Source organism: Carcharhinus amblyrhynchos, chromosome 10, assembly GCF_965287045.1.
Source record: "Carcharhinus amblyrhynchos chromosome 10, sCarAmb.v2.hapA, whole genome shotgun sequence".
Taxonomy (NCBI): domain Eukaryota; kingdom Metazoa; phylum Chordata; class Chondrichthyes; order Carcharhiniformes; family Carcharhinidae; genus Carcharhinus; species Carcharhinus amblyrhynchos.
The window spans coordinates 37568604-37586600 of NC_137333.1; the positions used below are offsets into that span (position 1 = coordinate 37568604).

General features: G+C 43.6%; 1 protein-coding gene across 1 annotated transcript in view; it reads left to right on the top strand.

Moving 5' to 3' along the window:
• The first annotated feature begins 289 nt into the window (after positions 1–289).
• The window catches only part of sugt1 (SGT1 homolog, MIS12 kinetochore complex assembly cochaperone), a 134726-nt gene continuing 117018 nt past the window's right edge, over positions 290–17997 (top strand). The window contains exons 1-2 of the mRNA XM_080196896.1: positions 290–389; positions 507–555. Of these exons, the coding sequence (XP_080053022.1) occupies positions 376–389; positions 507–555 (63 nt within the window). The 5' untranslated portion in view covers positions 290–375. The remainder of the gene's footprint in view (positions 390–506; positions 556–17997) is intronic.

A 17997-nucleotide genomic window follows, 5' to 3' on the forward strand; every position in this document is an offset into this window, starting at 1 on the left:
GTAATTGGTGCTACGTTAGAAGCGAAAAATAAATTCAAGTTATTGTTTCAGACATGCCTTTTTGGGATTTGAAATCTGCTGGTTTAAGCTTTTATTTAATGGCTGAAGCGTAAGGCGCTGCCTAAATACTGATTCTATAAATCTAATTCAACGGCTCTCCTTTCAAGAGAAATAATGATTAATTAAATCGCACTTCCTTTAGGAGCTCTCCATCTTCCCAGGCAAACGGATCTTTACAAAAATGGCTGCCGCGCCGGCTGTGTGCCCAGGCTTGCGCTCTCGTTGCGCAAGCGCGTTGTCTCTGCCTTGCGCCCTCCCGGCTCCTTCTTCCAGAACTTTCTTCAAATCGGCGGCGCTGACGGCGGGAACAGGGAGATGGCAACGGAGCGGTAAGTCAGGCAGTTTGGCTGCAGCGATGGCGTTTAAGTGCGGGTCTAGCAGGCAGTGCTGTTACTAACTGCCCCTCTCCCCATTTGTTGATTTTTAAAAAAATTTTGTTTTGGCAGAGTCTTTACAGACCAGTTCATTGCAGAATGTCCGGAGAAAGCTCTGGAGGTGAGTCAAAGCTTTTTACCCCTTTAAATGCGCGGCCCGTTAGGTTTCCAAAGTTGATTGGAGACCCAGCCACTTCGCCTGGGCCTTGAACTTGCGGGAGAGGCCAGGCCGAGCTGGGGTGCAGCGTCGTTACAAGGCAGGGATTAAAATACACATTTCAGATATAAACTTGTAATACAAGCAACTGTTTGATGTTTTTTCTCTTATCGCTCATGGTTGTGAGCGTGTTGCTGATAAGTCCAATGTTTTTCCCCATCCCTAATTGTCTTTGTAAAGGTGGTGGTGAACTGCCTTTTTGAACCACTGTTATCCATGTGCTGTGAGTATATCCATTCAGTTCGGCTAGTAAGGGAGTTGCTGGATTTTGTTCCAGTAACAGTGAACGAACGGTAAGATAAAGGCAAAGTACTGCGGATGTTGGAATCTGAAACAGAACAGAAAATGTTGGAACATCTCAGCAGGTTTGACAGCACTGTGTATAGGGAATAGAGCCAACGTTTTGAATCAGGATGACCGTCCAATGGACCCTTTTATGTAAGTGAAGGAAAGGTGATATTTTTCCAACAGGAAGATCCAGACGGCAAAGGGAATTCAAACGGGACAAGTGTGTGAGTGATGCACTTGGGTCAGACAAACAAGGCAGGGGGATACGTGATGAACAGCAGGACTCTGGGAATCATTGAGGATCAGAGGAACCTTGGTGTGTATGTATGCCAATCTCTTAAGCTAACAGGACAGGTAGATAAAGTGATCAAGAAGGTGTACAGTATACTTGTGTTTATTAGCCAAGGTATAGAATTTAGGAGCAGGGAGGTTATGCTGGAACTTCATAAAATGTTGGTTAGGCCACAGTTATGGTATTGTGAGCTGTTCTGGAATCCACATTATAAGAACATTGGAACTAGAAGCAGGCATAGGCAATCTGATGCCTTGAGCCTGCTCTGTTATTCAGTGAACTCAGCTTCACTTACACACCTACTCACCAGAACCCTTAATTTCTTTACTGTTCAAAAATTTATCTATCCTTGCCTTAAAAACATTCAACGAAGTAGCCTCAACTGCTTCACTGGGCAGGAAATTCCACAGTTTCACAACACTTTGGGTGAAGAAGTTCCTCCTCAACTCAGTCCTAAAGCAGCTCCCCCTAATTTTGAGGCGATGCCCCATAGTTCAGTTTCACTCGCCAGTGGAAAGAACCTCCCTGCTTCTACCTTATTTATTCCCTTCATAATTTTATGTTTCTGTAAGATTCCCTTTCATTTTTCCATAGTCCTCGTCTACTCAGTTTGTCCTCAAAAGCCAAGCCTCAACTCAGGAATCAACCTCATGAATTTCCTTTGCACCCCCTTCCAGTGCCAGTATATCCTTTGTTGAGTAAGGAGACCAAACCTGTATACGGTACTCCAGGTGTGGCCTCTCCAGTACAGTTACAGCATAACCTCCATGTTTTTAAACTCCGACCCTCTAACAATGAAGGACAAAATTCCATTTGCCTTAAATATCTGCTGTACCTCCAAACCAACCTTTTGCGATTCATGCACTAGGACACCAAGGTCCCTCTGCACAGCAGCATAATGCAGTTTTTTATTGCTTAAATCATAATCCATTGTGCTTTATTACTGTCAAAGTGGATGACTTCACATTTAACAACATTGTACTCCATCAGCCAGACCCTTGCCCACTCACTTGAACTATCTGTATCCCTCTGCAGACTGTGTCCTCGACACACTTTGCTGCACCATGTATCTTGGTGTCACCTGTGAACTTGTCCCCAACTCCAAATCATCTCTGTAAATTGCAAATTGCAGGGATCACTGATCCCTGAGGCATACCAGTGGTCACTGACCGCCAATCAGAAAAACATCCATTTATCCCCAGTCCTTGCTTTCTGTTAGTTAACCAATCCTCTGTCCATGCTAATACATTACTCATAACGCCATATACCTTTATCTTACGTAGCAGCCTTTTGTGCAACACCTTGTCGAATGCATTCTGGAAATCCAAATACATTACATCCCGGCTCCTCATTGTCCACCCCACTAATAATGTTCTCAAAGAATTCCAGTACATTAGTTATGCTTTTCATGATTCTGTGCTGTCTGTCTAATGGGACAATGTCCATCCAGGTGTCTCGCTATTTCTTCCTTGATAGATTCAAGCGTTTTCCCCACTACAGAAGTTAAACTCACCGGCCTATACCCACTTTGTCTACCTTTTTTAAATAGTGGCATCACATTCGCTGTTCTACAATCTGCTGGATCTGCCCCAGAGTCCAGCGAATTTTGATAAATTACTATGAGTGCATTTGTTATTTCCCCCGTCATCTCTTTTAGTACCCTGGGATGCATTCCATCAGAGCCAGGAGACTTGTCTACTTTTAGCCCCATAAGCTTGCCTGGTACTACCTCTTTAGTGATAATTATTGTTTCTAGGTCCTCATCTGCCATAGCCTCCTTGTCTTTAATTTTTGGAATGTTACTTATGTCTTCTGCCGTGAAGGCCGACATGAATACCTGATTAATGCATATATGCCATTTCTTCATTCCTTGTTATTAAATCTCCTAAATCATCTCGTAAAGGATCTTAGCCACTCTTTTTTTTATATATATTTGGTGAAACTTATCTGTTTTTACATTCTGAGCTAATTTATTCTCATAATCTATCTTTTCTTTATAGCTTTTTTGTGGCTTTCTGTTGATCTTTAAAGATTTTCCAATCCTCTAGTTTCCCACTAATCTTTGCCACTTTGTAGGCATTTTCTTTCAACTTGATAGCCTCCTTATGGCCTCAGATATCCATAGCTGATTATCCTTTTCCTACAGTCCTTCCTTTTCACTAGTATATACTTTTGCTGAGCACTGAAAGATTGCTATAAAAGTCTTCCACTGTTCCTCAATTGTTCCACATAATGTTTTTGCTCCCAGTCTACCTTAGCTAAGTCCTCCCTCATCCCTTTATAGTTTCCTTTGTTTAAGCACAAGGCAGTGGCAGTGGATTTTACCTTTGCACCCTCCAGCTGCATTTTAAATTCAACCATACTGTGATTGCTCCTTTTGAGAGGATCTCCAACTATGAGATCATTAATTATTCCTATCTCATTACACAGGAGCAGATCTAGGATAGCTCGTTTTCTCATAGGTTCTATTACATACTGTTGAAACTGACGCAGATACGTTCTATGAACTCCTCAAGACTGCCTTGACCGAGGAATGTGATAGCACTAGGAAAGGTGCAGAGATGATTACCAGAATTGCCTGGCTGGAGATGTTAGTTATGGAGAGATTGGGCAGACTGGGTTCATTTTCCTTCTGAGGATATTGATTAGAGACATGACTCAGATGTATAAAATTGAGGGGCATTGAAACGTAGAAAGCAGGAAGAGGCCATTTGGCCATTCAGTTGTTGAGTCTGCTCAACCATTCATTAGGATCATAGCTGACCTTCCAACTCAGTAGTTTGATTCTGCCTTCCCAATGTCTTTTGATTCCCTTTGCCGTAATTTGATTCGATTTATTATTGTCACATGCATTAACATAGTGAAAAGTATTGTTTCTGGAGCACTATGGAGACAAAACATTCCATTCATGGAGAAGGAAATGAGAGAGTGTAGTGTTACAGTCATAGCTAGGGTGTAGAGAAAGATCAACTTGATGCAAGCTAAATCCGTTCAAAAGTCTGACAGCAGCAGGGAAGAATCTGTTTTGAGTTGGTCGGTATGTGACCTCAGACTTTTGTATCTTTTTCCTGAAGGAAGGTGGAAGAATGTCCAGGGTGCTGGGGCCCTTCGTTATGCTGGCTGCTTTGCCGAGGCAGTGGGAAGTGTGGACAGAGTCAGTGGATGGGAGGCTGCGTTGTGTGATGGATTGGGTTACGTTCATGACCTTTTGTAGTTCCTTGTGGTTTTGAGCAGAGCAGGAGCCATACCAAGCTGTGATCCAAATTTAATGCTTTTTATATGGTGCATCTGTAGAAGTTGGTGAGAATATAAGAACGTAAGAAATAGGAGCAGGAGTAGGCCATCTAGTCCTTCGAGCCTGCCCCGCCATTCAATAAGATCATGGCTGATCTGTAGTGGCTCAGTTCCACTGTCCCACTTTCTCCCCATAACTCTTAATTCCCTTGCCTACCAAAAACCTATGTACTGTGTCTTAAATATATTTAGCGAGGTAGCCTCCACCACTTCAACGGGCAGAGAATTCCAGAGATTCACCACCCTTTGAGTGAAGAAGTTCCTCCTCAACTCTGTTCTAAACTGCACACACACATCAGCACCCCCACCCCCCACATCCATCCATCCATCAGGCCAGCATCCCATTTGCCTTCCTGATCACCTGCTGCACTTGCAAACTGGGTTCTTGGGTGAGAGTTGTAGCTGACATGTCAAATTTCTTCTCAGAAAGTAGAGGCGTTGGTGGGCTTTTTTTATCTATAGTGTGGGTTGGGGGGACCAGGACATGTTGCTAATGATCTAGACACCTAAAAACTTGAAGCTCTCGACCCTTTCCGGTTTGTCCTCATTGATGTAGAAAGGGGCATGTTCTCCTTTACGCTTCCTGAAGTTGATGACAATCTTCTTCGTTCAGGTCACATTGAGGGAGAGATTACTGTTGCCGCACCAGTTCATCAGATTCTTTATCTCATTCCTATGCTCTCTCGTCATTGTTTGAGATCCGACCCATCGAGGTGGTGTTGTCAACAAACTTGAAAATTGAATTGCGGGGTAATTTGGCCGCACAGTCGTAGGAATGTAGTCGGCTGAGAACGTAGCCTTGTGGGGCACTGGTGTTTGAGGGTGATCTTTAAAGGAGGAGGTGTTGTTGCCTATCCTTACTGATTGTGGTCCGTGAGTTAGGAAGTTCAGGATCCTGTCGCAGAGGGAGGTGCCGAGGCCTAGGCCACGGAGCTTCGAGATGAGTTTTGTGGGAATAATAATGTTGAAGGCTGAGCTGTAAACAATAAATAGGAGTCTGACATAGGTGTTCTTGTTATCTGGTTGTTCCAGGGTTGAGTGCAGGGCCAAGGAAATGGCGTCTGCTGTGGACCTGTTGTGGAGGTAGGCAAACTGTAGTGGATCCAGGTAGCCTGGGAGGCTGGAATTGATTGGTGTCATGACTAATCTTTCGATGGATGTCAGAGCCACCGGCTGATAATCATTAAGACACGCTGCTTGATTTTTCTTGTGGATTGGGATGATGGTCGTCATCTTGAAGCAGATAGGGACTTCAGATTGTTGTAAAGAGAGGTTGAAGATGTCTGTAAATACTCTTGCGAGCTGATCTATGCAGGATCTGAGTGCACGTCCGGGTGCCCCATCTGGGCTAGTTCCTTTGTCTGTTGACCTTCAAGAAAGCTGCTCTGACATCGGCAGTAGTGACCCCAGATACAGGTTCATCCAGGGCTTCCAGAGTGAGGGCATGCTCTTGTTGACCTCCCCATGCTCAAAACAGGCGTGGAATGCATTGAGCTCACCAGGGAGGGGTGCGTTGGAGCCATCTGTTCCTTGCCTTTGCCTTGTAGCCTGTTATGTCTTGCAGACCTTGCTATAGTCGACAGGAGTTGGTGTGGCTAGCCTGGGCCTCTAGCTTGGTCCGGTACTGTCTTTTGGCATCTTTGATGGATCACCTTAGATCCTATCTGGCTTTCTTGTATAGGTCAGTGTCGCCTGACTTGAACACATCAGACCTGGACTTCAGCAAGCAATGGATATCTCTGTTCATCCATGGTTTCCGATTGGGGAACACAGTGCTACATCTAACTGCTTTTTGAAAATTTACAATGTTTTGGACTCAATTACTTTCTGTGGTAGTGAATTCCACAAGCTGAACACTCTCTAGGTGAAAAGATTTCTCCTCATCTTAGTCCTAAAAGATTTACCCCATATCCTTAGATTGTGACCCCTGGTTCTGGACATTCCTACAGTCAAGAATATTCTTCCTGCATCTACCCTGTGTAGTCATGTAAGAATTTTGTAGATTTCTATGTGATTCCCCCTTCATTCTTCTGAGCTCCAGCAAATATAATCCTAACTGTCTCAATCTCTCCTCATGTCAGTTGTGCAATCCCAGGAATTAGACTAGTTAAACTTCTCTGCGAGAACGTCCTTCCCCAGATAAGGAGACCGAAACTGGATGCAATATTTCAGCTGCGTCCCCACCTGGCTCTGTATAATTGAGTCAAGATATCCCTGCTGCTGTACCCAAATGCTCTCACTATGAACGCCAACAAATCATTTGCCCTTTTTAACTGCACCTGCATGCTTACCTTCAGGGACTGTTGTACGAGGGCACACGTGACTTGTTGAACGCTCCTCTCTCCCATTTTCTGGCCATTCAGATAGTAATCTGCCTTCCTTTTTCCAACTAAACTGGTTCACTTCACATCTTTTGGCAGCAGTGATTTTTACTCTTGGTGCCAGCCTCACCAGGAAAATCCGATGGAGAGGATGGATTTACTACAGTTGTGTAGGGTGTTGGTGAGGCCACGTCTGGAGTATTGTGTGCAGTTTTGGTGTCATTATTTGAGGAAGGATGTCCCAGCTTATAGAGGGAATGCAGAAAAGGTTTACCTGGCAAATTACTGGAATGGCAGGTCTGTTTATGAGGAGAGTCTAAATCGGTTAGGATTATATTCATTGGAGTTCAGAAAATTGAGATATATCTCATAGGAACGTCTAACAGGATTTGAAAGGGTAAATTCAGAAAATGTTCCCAATGATGATGAAGTCCAGAACTATAGGTCATAGTTTAAGGATGAGGGGTAAATCTTTTAGGTTTGAGGTGAAGAGAAATTCCTTCACCTAGAGAGTAGTGAATCTGTGGAATTCGGTGCCGCAGAAAGTAGTTGAGGTCAAAACGGTGTGTGAACTCGAAGAAATTAGATATATCTCTTGGTGCTAAAGGGATCAAGGGATATGGGGGAAGGTAGCATCAGGCTATTGAATTTGATCAGCCATATTCAAAATGAATGGCGGACCAGGCTTGAAAGGCCTACTCTGTTTCTATTTTCGATGTTTGTCCCAATTATACCACATCTGACGTTCACTTGCCTACTCACTCAACTTGTCCAAGTCACACTGAGGAGTTATTGCATTCTTCTTACAGCTTACTCTCCATTCCAGCTTCGTCATCAGTAGATTTGGAGATGTTACATTTTAATTCCCTTATCTAAATCATTTAATAAAAATAGTGAACAGCTGAAGTCTTAGCACGGATCACTGTGGTACCCCACTAGTCACTGCTGCTAACTGTTTCCTGTCTGTCAACCAGTTTTCTATCCATCTCAGTACACAACTTCCAGTTCCATGTGCTTTACTTTTACACACTTATGTTTTATATGGGATTCTGTCAGAAGTATTCTGAAGGTCCAATTAAATCACATCCGTTAGCTCTCCTTCATCAATTCATCGCCAGCACCAACGCACCCCTTCCTGATGAGCTTAATGCATTGTGTGCCCATTTTGAGCAGGAGGTCAACATGAACACATCTTCACACCGGAGAGTGGTGGCCTGGATGGGGTACCCGGACAAGCACTCACATCCTGTTTGGACAAGCTGGCGGGTGTATTTGCAGACATCTTCAACCTCTCTTTACACCAATCTGAAGTGCCTATCTGCTTCAAGAAGAAGGCCATCATGCCGGTACTGAAGAAAAGCCGGGCAGCGTGCCTTAATGACTATTGTCCAGTGGCTCTGACATCCATCATTATGAAGTACTTTGAAAAGTTAGCCATGGCATAAGTCATTTTGGGCTTCCCAGATTGCCTGGATCCATTATCATTTGCCTACTGCCGCAACAAGTCCACAGCAGATGCCATCTCCCTGGCCCTGCACTCAACCCTGGAATACCTAGATTACAAAGACACCCATGCCAGACCCACAGATCGCAATCAGTACCCAATCTTCCATGATCATCTTCAACACTGGTGCCTCACAACGCTGTGTCCTCAGCCTCTTACTATACTCTTTCTACATCTAGAACTGCGTGGCCAAATTCTCCTCCAACTTGATTTATAAGTTTGCTGATGACACCACTGTAGTGGTAGGATCTCAAACAATGACGAAAGGAGTACAAGAAAGAGATAGAGACTCTGGTGTGATGACATTAAGTCTCCCTCAACGTCTACAAAATGGAGGAGATAAGTCATCGACTTCAGGAAGTGTAATTGAGAACATGTCCCTGTCTGCATCAATAAGAACGAAGTGGAAATGATCAAGAGCTTCAAGTTTTTAGCTGAAAAGATCATCAACAACTTGTCCTGGTCCTTCCATGTGGATGCTATAGTTAAGAAAGCCCAGCAATGCCTCTACTTTCTCCAGAAGACTCGAGAGGTTTGGCATGCCCATTATGACTCTGTCCAACTTTTAAAGATGCACCATAGAAAGCATTCATTTTGATTTGTATCCTGCTCTATTCAAGACTGCAAAAAATACAAAGGGTTGGGAACAAAGCCCAATTCATCACTCAAAGCAGCTTCCCACCATTAACGCTGTCTACACTTCCTGCTGCCTTGGAAAAGCAGCCAGCGTAGTTAAGGACCTCACACACCCTGGGCATACTCTCTTCCACCTGAACCTATCTCACATTAAGTTGATCTTTCTCTACACCTTAGCTATGATTGTAAAACTACATTCTGTCATCTTCTATGTACGGTATGCTTTGTCTAATGCGCAAGAAACAATACTATTTACTTTTATATTAAAATCAAAATCTTTACTAGTTACATCCTCAAAGAATTCCAGTAGATTTGTCAAGTATGATTTCCTTTTCATAAACCCATATTGACTCTGTCCAAACCTGTCCCTATTTTCTAAGCATTTTTCTATAAAATCTTTGAAAATGGATTCTAGAATTTTTCCCACTACTGATGTCAGACTTACTGGCCTATAATTCCCTATTTTCTCTCACTAACTTTTTAATAGTGGGATTGTATTAGCTACCCCCCCAATCTGTAGGAATCATTCCGGAGTCTATAGACCATTGCTTCCACTACTTCTCAGATCACTCGAGTATGCTGGAGTATAGATTATCAGGCCCTGCAGATTTATCGGCCTTCAATTCCATCAGTTTCCACAGTACCATTTCTCTTTCTCTCTTCATGCAGATCTCCTTCAGTCCATCCACCCCCCCCCCTCCACCCCACCCCACCCCACCCCACTAAACCCTATGTTCCCCAACGTTTCTGGTATCTTATTTGTGTCCTCATTTGTGAGGACAGAACCAAAATATGTATTCAGTTGGTCAGCCATTTTGTTTCTCCATTATAAACTCCTGTTTGTCACTGTAAGGGGCCTATATTTGCCTTCACCAATCTTTTTCTCGCCACACGCCTGTAGAAACGTTTTGCAGTCAATTTTTATGTTCCCCGCAAGCTTATTCTCATACTCTACTTTCTCCTTCTTATTCAGTCCCTTGGTCCTCCTTTGCTGAATTATAAATTGCTCCCAATGCTCAAGTCTGTTGCATTTCTTGGCCAGTTTGTGTCTCCCTTTAATCTAATACTGTCTCTTATTCCCCTTGTAAGTCACCTTTCCAATTTTCCTTTTGTGTTAGATGGGAATTAACAATTGTTGTTCACCATGCACTTTGAATGTTTGCCATACCTGTCCACCATCTCTAACGTTTCCTAATCTATCATGGCCAACTCTTTTCGTTTATTAAGATTCAGGACTCTAATCTCAGAGTCAGTTATGTCATTCTCCATCTTGATGATGCTAGGTGGGGCATTGGTACAGTGGTTGGCATTGGTACAGTGGTTAGCACTGCTGCCTCACAGTGCCAGGGATCTGGGTTTAATTTGAGCCTTGGGTGGAATTAGCATGTTCTCCCCATGTCTGTGTGGGTTTCCTCTAGGTGCTCTGATTTCTTCCCACAGTCCAAAGATTTGCAGGTTAGGTTGATTGGCCATGATAAATTGCCACTTAGTATCCAAAGATGTGTAGGTTAGGGGGGGATTAGTGAGGCAAATATATGGGGCTAAAGGGATAGGACCTGGATGGGATGGTTGTCAGAGAGTTGGTGTCGGCTCGATAGGCTGAATGACCTGCTGCATTGTAGGAATTTTATGATGCTATGAATTGAAATGAAAAAAAACTCTAATTTAAAGGAATCTTGGTGCCAGAAAATGTATCATAGTGTCATAAAAGCCTATCAGAGTCCCTTTAGGGAAGGAAATCTACCATCCTTATCTGGTCTGGCCTATAGGTGACTAGGCATTCGGCAATGTGGTTGACTCTTATCTGCAGTCTTTAGCCTAGCAAGCCACTTAAAGGGCAGTTAGGAATGGGAAATAAATATTGGCATTGCCTCTGGCACCTACATGCAAGGGACAATGGCAGCATAGATATGAAGTTGACTAAGTTACAGGAAACAGATTAGTGAGTTGGCAGTGACATAGTGGTAATGCCAATGAACTAGTAATGATTGTGTTGGCCAGGCTTTAAGAGGATATAACTGCTAGACTGAGTCTGCAGCAAGTAGTGAGGAACCTAACAAGAAGAAAAAACTTAACTGATATTGTCCTCTTACCACCAATGCATCATCCACGACAGTATTGATCAGGATGACCACTGCACAATCCTTTATGGAGATTAGTCCTGCCTTTGTCCTGAAAATACCCTTGATAATGTTATGTGGCATTATCACCATGTGCTAAATGGATAGATTTTGAACAGGTCCAGCAGGATAAAACTTGGCATCCATGAAGTGCTGTAGACCTTCAGCAGAAGCAGAATTTACTCAATTATAATCTTTCTTTGATCCAGCGTATCCCTCACTCCACTAGCACCATCAAACGTGGTGTTTTCAAGTCTATTTCAAAAAAGAATGCAGGATAGTGTGCCAGAAGCAGCACCAGACACAGCTAAAAATTTGGTGTCAGCCTGGTGAAGCTATAACTCAGGACGATTTTGCATGACAGTCAGCAGAAGCAGAATGCTAAAGACAGCTAATCGATCCCATAAGCAATGAATCGGATCAAAATTTTGCAATGCTGTCACATCCTGTTATGAATGGTAGTGGACATTTAAACAAATCGTAGAACCCTACAGTGTAGAAAGAGGCCCTTCGGTCCATCAAGTCTGCTCCGAACACCATCCCACCCAGGCCCTACCCCCATATCTCTATGTATTATACCCACTGATCTCTCTAACCTCCGCTACCCTGGACACTAAGGGGCAATTTCTTAGCGTGGCCAATCAACCTAACCTGTGTATCTTTTGAACTGTGGGAGGAAACTGGAGTACCTGGAGGAAACCCAAGCAGACACGAGGAGAATGTGCAAACTTCACACAGTGACCCAAGCCGAGAATCAAACCCAGGACCCTGGAGCTGTGAAGCAGCAGTGCTAACCACTGTGCTACTGTGCCTCCCCTGATAGGGAGGAGGCACATTTGCAACCATCTTTAACCTCTTGGCCTCTTTTTGAGGTCCCGAACATCACACATGCTAGTCTTCGGCCAGTTTGATTAATTCCCCATGGTATCAAGAAATGGCTAAAGCCACTGATGGTTCTAAGATGATGCACCCTGGCAATATTCCGACATTATTACTGTTGACTTGTTCACCATAACTAACGTTGCCCTGAGTCAAGCTGTTCCAGAACAGCTATAACACTCCAAATCCAACCCAGCTAATTACTGTCCCGTCAGTGTGCTCATGATGATCGGCAAAGTGATGGAATCATATCCTGACAGTGCAGAAGAAGGCCATTTGGCTCATCAACCCTCCAATACAGCATTTTACCCAGGCCCCATTATCCCATACAGTTATCTAATTCCCCTAACCTATACACCTTGGGACACTAAGGGACAATTTACCATAGCCAATCAACGTGACCTGCGCATCTGGAATATATTGTCAAAAGTGCTCTCAAGCATTACTTAGCAATAATCTGGGCACTGATGCATGGTTTGTGTTCCATGGGTGCTGATCAGATCCTGACTTAATTACAAGCTTAGTCTAAACATTGACAAAAGAGCTGAACTTCAGAGGTGAGATGAAGGTGACTGCTCTTGACATCAAGGCGGCATTAGCAAAACCGAAGTCAATGATAGAGAAAATTCACTACTGATTGGAGTCATATCGAGTACAAAGGAAGATGATTGTGGTTGTTGAAGGCCAACTGTCTCAGTCCCAGGACAACACTGCAAAATTTCCTTAGGGTAGTGCCCTGTAACCAAAAAAAAGGACTTAGGATCAGGAGTAAGCCATTTGGCACTTTAAGTCTTCTCCACAATTAGTAAGACTGTAGCTTATCTGTTTGTGATCTTGATTGCACTTTCCTGTTTGCCCCCATTACCCATAACTCTTGACTCCCTTGTCAAAAATCTGTCCAACTCTGCCTTGAATAAATTCAATGACCCAGCCTCCACCTCCTCATTGCAGTATTAAAATGAAACTGCTTATTCTTTAACTGTGTCCCCTAGTTCTCCCCTCATACCTTGAAATATTCTCCCCTTATTTCCTCTGTCAAGTCCCTTCAGGATATTGTAAGTGAACATGAGAACATAAGAAATAGAATTAGGAGTCGGCCATCTAACCCCACCATTCAGTAAGATCATGGCTGATCTGAAGTGGATCAGTTCCACTTTCCCACTTTCTCCTCATAACCCTTAATTCCCTTATCGATCAGAAATCTATCTACCTGTGATTTAAACATATTCAATGAGGTAGCCTCCACCACTTCAATGGACATGAAATTCCAGAGATTCACCACCCTCTGAGAAGAAGTTCCTCCTCAACTCTGTTCTAATCTGACCCCCCCCCGCCCTCTTATTTTGAAACTGTGCCCTCTAGTTCTGGTTTCCTTTCTAAGTGGAAAGAATCTCTCCACCTCTACCCTATCTTGCCCCTTCATTATCTTATATGTTTCTATAAGATCACCTCTCAGCCTTCTGAACTCGAGTACAGGCCCAATCTACTCAATCTCTCCTCATAAGCTGACCCCCTTATCTCTGGTGTCAACCTGGTGAACGTTCCCTACTCCCTCCAAGGCCAATATATCCTTTCGTAAAGAAGGGGACCAAAATTGCCTACGGTACTCCAGTTGCGGCCTCACCAGTGCCTTGTATAGTTGCAGTGAGACCTCCCTGCTTTTATATTCTATCCCCCTCGTGATAAAGGCCAACATTCCATTCATCTTCTAGATCACCTGCTGCACCTGCAGACTGAGTTTTTGCAATTCATGCGCAAGGACCCTAAGGTCCCTCTGCACAGTAGCATATTGTAATATTTCACAATTTAAATAATATTCCATTTTACTATTATTTCTTCCAAAGTGGATAACCTCACATTTGCCAATGTTATTCACCATCCGCCAGATCCTTGCCCACTCACTCAGCCTATCCAAATCTCTCTGCAGACTTTCCATGTCCTCCACGCAATTCACTTTTCCGCTCATCTTCATGTCATCGGCAAACTTTGTTACCCTACACTCAGTCCCATCCTCCAGATCGTCTGTGTATATGGTTGAGGCCCCAGCACCGATCCCTGTGGCGCACCACTAGTCACCAACTGCCAACCAGAAAAGCACCCATTTATTCCAAATCTTTGCTTCCTGTTAGATAGCCAATCCTCAATCCACGCTAACACTTTACCCCCAACTCTGTGTACCCTAACCTTCTGCAGCAACCTTTTGTGAGGCACCTTATCGAACACCTTCTGGAAATCGAAAAATACCACATCCACCGGTTCCCCTCTGTCAACCGCACTAGTCACATCTTCATAAAAATCCAGTAAATTCGTCGAACACAACTTTCCCTTCATGAATCCATGCTGAGTCTGTTTGATCGAACCATTCTTTTTCAGGTGTCCTGCTATTTCTTCTTTAATGATGGATTCCAGCATTTTCCCAACTACGGACGTTAAGCTAACCAGCCTGTAGTTACCTGCCTTTTGTCTACTTCCTTTTTTAAACAGCAGTGTAACAGTAGCTGTTTTCCAATCAGCCGGCACTTCCCCAGAGTCCAGCGAATTTTGATAAATGACTACTAAGGCATCTGCTATTACTTCTGACATTTCTTTCAGTATCCTGGGATGCATTCCATCCAGGCCCGGGGACCACAATATGATATAATTTATCCTGCAGTTTGAGGGAGAAGCTGGAATCAGATATAATGGTATTACAATTAATTAAAGGGGTGGCACGGTAGCACAGTAGTTAGCAGTGCTGCTTCACAGCGCCAGGGACCTGTGTTCGATTCCTGCCTTGAGTCACTGTCTGTGTGGAGTTTGCACATTCTCCTCGTGTCTGCTTGCGTTTCCTCCCACATTCCAGAGATGTGCGGGTTAGGTCGATTGGCCATGCGATTAAAAAAAAATTGCCCTTAGTATCCTGAGATGTGTAGGTTACAGGGATTAGTAAGTAAATATGTAGGGATATGGGAGTAGGGTCTAGGTGGGATTGTGGTCGGTGCAGACTCAATGGGCCGAATGACTTCTTTCTGTACTGTAGAGTTTCTATGTTAGAACTACAAAGACATGAGGAAAGAGCTGACCAGAGTTGATTGGAAAGGGAGCCTAACAGGGAAGACTGTGGAACAGCAGTGGCAGGAGTTTTTGGAGCGTTATTTGAAAGGCACAACAGAAATTTATCCTGAGGAGGAGGAAATATCCTAAGGAGAGGATGAGGCATCCGTGGTTTACAAGGGACGTCAAGGACAGTATAAAAGCAAAAGAGAAAGCGTACAAGTGGCGAGAATTAGTGAGAAGCCAGAGGAGTGGGATACCTTTTAAAAGCGAGCAGAGGACAATAAAAAAAATTTTTAAAAAAAGAGCTAGCTAGTAATATAAAAGAAGATGGGAAGAGTTTTTAATATATAAAAGATAAGAGAGAGGCAAAAATAACTATTGGACTGCTGGAGAAGTAATAGTTAGAAACACAGAAATGAGAGAAGAACTGAATAGTTATTTTTGTCAGTCTTCAAGGTGAAAGACACCATTGGGCTGCTAGAGCTCCAGGTGAATTGGGGGGCACAGGTTAGTTAGTGGCTATCACTAAGGAGAAAGTTCTGGGGAAACAAAGTGAATAAGTTACCTGGACCGGATGGAATACATCCCAGGGTTCTAAAGGAGCTAGCTGAGGAAATTGTGGAGGCATTTGTGGTGATCTTTCATGAATCACTGGAGCCAGGGAGGGTCCCAGAGGATTGGAAAGTAGCTAATGCTTAAGAAGGGAGGGAGGCAGCAGACAGAAAATTATAGCCGGTTAGCCTGACTTCAATCATTGGCAAGATTTTAGATTCCATTATTAAAAATGAGATCATGGAGTATTTTAAAGTGCATGATAAAATAGGAATGTGTCAGCATGGCTTTGTCAAGGGGAGGTCATGTCTGGCAAATCTGTTAGAGTGCTTTGAGGAGGTAACAAGGAAATTAGATAAAAGAGAACCAGTGATGTGATTTATTTAGATTTCCAAAAGGCCTTTGACAAGGTGCCGCATAGGACACTGTTAAATAACTTGAGACTGTGGTGTTAATTGTAAGATCCTGGCATGGGTAGAGGTTTGGCTGGCTGACAGAAGACAGAGTGGAGATAAGGGGGCATTTTTTTTTTCAGGATTTGGAACCAGTGACTAGTTGTATGCCTCAGGGGTCGGTGCTGGGACTACAACGTTTCACAATGCACGTCAACAATTTGGAAGAAGGAACTGAAGGCACAGTTGCTGAGTTTGCAGATGATACAAAGATAAGTAGAGGGACAGGTAGTATTGAGGAAGCAGGAGGGGTACAGAAGGACTTGGACAGGTTAGGAAAATGGGCAAAGAAATGGCAGATGGAATACAATGTGGAAAAGTGTGAGGTTATGCAGTTTGGAAGGAAGAATGGAGGCATAGACTCTTTTCTAAATGGGGAAATGCTTAGGAAATCAAACACAAAGATACTTGGGAGTCCTTATTTAAGATTCTCTTAACGTGCAGGTTCAGTAGCAGTTAGGAAGACAAATGCAATGTTAGTATTTATGTCGAGAGGGCTAGAATACAAGTGCAGAGTGGTACTCCTGAGGCTGTATAAGGATCTGGTCAGACCCCATTTAGAGTATCGTGAGCAGTTTTGGGTCCCGTATCTAAGGAAGGATGTGCTGGTCTTGGAAAGGGTCCAGAGGAGGTTCACAAGAATCATCCCTTGGATGAAGAGCCTGTCATATGAGGAATGGCTAAGGACTGAGATCTGTACTCATTGGAAGGATGAGTGGGTATTTTATTGAAACTTGCAGGATACTGCAAGGCCTGGATAGAGTGAATGTGGAATGGATGTTTCCACTGTAGGAAAAACTAGAACCAGAGGGCATAACCTCGTGCTAAAGGGACAATCCTTTAAAACAGATGAGGAGGAGTTGCTTCAGCTAGGGAGTGGTGAATCTGTGGAACTCTTTGCTGCAGAAAGCTGTGGATGCCAGGCTATTGAGTGTCTTTAAGACACAGGTTCTTGATGAACAAGGGGATCAGGGTTATGGGGAAAAGGTAGGAGAATGGGGATGAGAAAAATATCAACTGTTGAAATGTGGACAGACTTCATGGGTCGAGTGGCCTAATTCTGCTCCTATGTCTCATGGTCTTACAATGCTCCAAAAACTCGTCTCTTAAAGAAACATGCTAACACGTCCTTTCCATCTTTAAATTCCTGATTAGTACATTTCCATAACAATTGAACTTTTACAGTATGATACAGCAAATAGATCTCAGACAAAATGAAGACTTCCTGATTCTTTGGGAGTGTTGTAGCTCGCTAGTAGATGCTCCAAAAGTGGCAGTAACTTCGGTTTGAACCTCAGTGCATTGACTCTGGAGTTGCGAAGATATGTCAATGCAGGTAGCATTTCCAATTCCCGTTGGAACAATACTTAGCTGTTCCTCTAGCTTGCTGCAGTATTACTTTCATCCATAGCAATGCCATTGACAGAATTGGCAGACTGCCCCACCAGTTCTGAGCAATTCTCCTCTTCTCAAATGGTCCAGGTGTATCTTCACCTTTTCTCTTTGGCCATTTCATAGGACACTGGACCTGTTCTGGCCTCCTCTGTTCCAGGGATCCAGGTAATAGTCACAGAGGTATACAGAACAGGAAAAAGCCCTTCATTTCATCGTGCCTGTGCTGGTCAAAGACAAACCACCTAACTATTATCATCCCATTTTCCAACATTTGGTCCATTGCCTTGTATGCTGTGGCATTACATGTGCACGTGTAAATATGACTTTAAATGTTACAATGGTGTCAGGCTTCATCACCCTTTAAGGCAGTGAGCTCCAGATTCTCCCACCACCCCAGATGAAAAAGTTTCCCTTCACATTCCCACTGAACCTCCTGCCCCTTATCGTAAATCAATGCACCCTCATCATTGATCCCTCCACCAAAGGGGAAGTTTCTCCCTGTCTACTTTATGTCTCTCATTTTGCACATCTCAGTCATGCCTCCCCCGCTCCAAGGAAAACAACCCCATTATATTCA